This window comes from Frankliniella occidentalis, unplaced genomic scaffold (genome assembly GCF_000697945.3).
Source record: "Frankliniella occidentalis isolate FOCC.00 unplaced genomic scaffold, Focc_3.1 Scaffold26, whole genome shotgun sequence".
Classification (NCBI taxonomy): domain Eukaryota; kingdom Metazoa; phylum Arthropoda; class Insecta; order Thysanoptera; family Thripidae; genus Frankliniella; species Frankliniella occidentalis.
In genome coordinates, this window is record NW_026267156.1 from 1,251,372 (window position 1) to 1,254,280 (window position 2,909).

Sequence of the window (2,909 nt, forward strand, 5' to 3'; positions counted from 1 at the left end):
AGAAAGAGAAAGAGAAAGAGAAAGAGAAAGAGAAAGAGAGAGAGAGAGAGAGAGAGAGAGAGAGAGAGAGAGAGAGAGAGAGAGAGAATTCATTAATTCGCCAGATCATACCGTGCGGCGGATCGCGCAAATAATCAAACATAACGCGTGATGTGAGTCAAATCCCCTCCTCCCTTCCCCTTCGGCCAGCCGAGCCTACGCACGGGGCTCACCGCTGTATACTGTAGTCCCATCGAGTCGCGTGAGAACGGTCCGGGCGGGGCTTTTGCGGCAGCCAACCAAACGCCGCGCCGGCACTTTGTTTACACTGCCGCACTTGTGACCTCCCTCCCCGCCGCCTCCATCCCCCATGCGCACTCCCCACACTTCCCTCCCCTCCCCTCGGTTATTTACGACAATTATGCCACTTTGTGTCGCCCTAATGAAGATATTAGCAGCTGGCTGGCCCGCGGGCCGCTCAGTGGCGCCCTGCTCACCTCCAGAGCAGTTTCGCGTAATTATTTTAGAACCCCCCCCCCTTCCTTCTGCTTCTCGTCCAGACCCCCACTTCCACTACGTCTTGCCTTTAAAACCGTCTTGCTTTTGTATTTACGTTACAATTATTTCAAAAATAATCAAAAACACATTTTTAAACAAAAATTACAATTTTTGGAACCATTTGCGGTATATTTTTTTCATTTGTTTGTAGCACAGATCAACAGAAGTGCAGTCGCGACTTGAGTTACAACACCTACTAGATCCTCTACATACATAGATAAACTCCTCACAACACAAGCCTGACGTGCACGCGCTGCGGCTTACAAGTGCGAGAGTCACAACAGGCGCAAAGAAAAATCGTTTAAAAAGTAAAATTCAAAATGCCAATGCGGAAAGGGGCAAATTAAAAAGCCGTGGAAAAAAAATTGAAGCAAAATGACTCACCTTTGGTACGGGACAACATAGGTTGGAGGCTGCGTCACCTCGGGCGCTATAGACGCTCGTCGTGCAGAGCTGCAGGGAAGCCAAAATAAAAATAAACAAGCGGTAAACAAAATAAAATCCAAATAAGCGCAACTCAAATAATATCATAATGTTTTCAAAATAATAAAAATTCAAAATTCAAACTACTGAAACAATTTGAAACAAAAAATCTAGTCAAACACTATTGGTTTTAAGCCATTAACAAGCCAATTCAGCAACTTTAAAGGCTTTAAAGTGCAGTCAAAAGAAAAAATGTACCACTATCAAACTGGCATGCAAATGTGCAAAGCTCTAATTATTAAGTGCTAGATATTTCGACAGAGTAATTGAGCCCAACACATGTAAAGGGGAGCCTTTGCTCGTCGGTGCACGATGGGTTGCCTGACGTGCAGGCGCCCACCGGACGGAGCAGGTTTGTTTCTGTGGCCGAGCAGAGCGTCATATATATCATTCGGACGAACTAGTGTTATTGTCGTATGGTACTCATCGGAAGTGTATAATTATTAAGAGTTTTGGCACACAGGGATGGTCGAAAAATTATACAATTTCGGCAACAAGGTTGGTCGGGAAACCACGGAAAGTGCTCGAGGTAGCTGCCTATACCACGTGGAAAAATATTAGCTATCTAGCTAAACCAATTGCTTAATACGGGGTAGGTAATCATTAACCATGTTGCTAAAAAAAATAGCTAAGTAGCTAAAAATTTAGCTGCATAGATAAACATGACTAATCTTTTAGCAACACAGATAACTGATAACTAATAACGTAGTTAGCCCGTATTTAGCTATTGGTGCAGCTACTTAGCTATTTTTTTTTCTCTCGTGCAGGGCTTTGCGCGCAGCACGTACTCGTTGGCGTGCACGACGGCGGCCTGGTGCGCCGGGCGCACGGGCGGCGACGGGCGCCACATGAAGGCGTCGGCGCCGCACTCGACGCTGCCGCAGCACGAGTCGTCGTTGTTGGTGGGGCCCAGCACGAGGTCGAGCAGGTCGCGGTGCCAGCGCGCGCTCTTGGCCAGGCCGATGATGTGGGTGTGCTCGCGCAGGCGGCAGTGCACGGCCGAAGGCACGGCGATGGCCGGGGAGGTGGCACCCAGGACGCCGCCGACGACACCCAGCTCGGCCGTGACATCACTGGCGGCGCCGGCGCCGCGCGCGCAGCTCGCGCCGTGGATGAACACCATTATCTCGGGCGCCGCGGCGGGCGTCACTCGGCACACATGGCCGGCGGAGGGAGGAATCCAGGTGCGCGTTCAGCAGTTCGACTTTGCGATTTATTTTCCGTCCTTTTCGATGGTCTGCACCGTTACGGTGATCAGTCACGCCCACCACCTGCGAGCAGACGACGCCCCGTTCACATACACCGCACTCTTCCTCCTGAACACCGCTCGCACACTTACGATCTCACTCACTCTCACACACACTCGCTCTCACTCACTCTCTCACACTCCACACTCGCTCTCACCTACACACACTTACTGTCACACTCAAATGCACGCACACACCACGGATCCGCAACAAACCCTCGCCCCTTATCACAAAAAGGCACAGCAGCCCGTTTTTTTCGGTTTGTTTGTAAAATTCCTTTTTTGTTTTATCTCGTAAACACCCTGGCGCTTTGTGTTAAACACACACCTGGCGCGATAGCGCGCCCAGCGGACAGTACGATGAAAAGGGTAAGGGGCTTCTATGACCTTAGCAAGCACCAAAGTCGCACATCACGGGTCACCAACAAAACAGAGACAAATGATGCGTCGGTAAAAAGAAAACCATAAACAACAGGTGAAATCAAACTTGAGCAACTCTTTGGGCCAAACTTTGACGAGTGTGGTAGACTCCTACTCCAAAGGGTGCCTAACTCGACCCGCAAAGCACAACCACAACAAAAAACGTCAAATTTTTTCGGGCTGCCGATCTTTATCACAGCGGAGAGGGGCCTAGGGGGGTGGT

The 2,909-nt window shown here is 49.7% G+C and overlaps 1 protein-coding gene and 1 long non-coding RNA gene across 2 annotated transcripts in view; both read right to left on the reverse strand.

Moving 5' to 3' along the window:
- Positions 1-2,909, reverse strand: part of LOC113203033 (uncharacterized) — a 236,033-nt gene that overhangs the window by 85,858 nt on the left and 147,266 nt on the right. The window lies entirely within an intron of this gene.
- LOC127749012 (uncharacterized) overlaps positions 1-2,909 on the reverse strand; it is a 103,708-nt gene that overhangs the window by 695 nt on the left and 100,104 nt on the right. Inside the window, exon 3 of the mRNA XM_052265364.1 lies at positions 922-990. Within this exon, the coding sequence (XP_052121324.1) occupies positions 922-990 (69 nt within the window). The remainder of the gene's footprint in view (positions 1-921; positions 991-2,909) is intronic.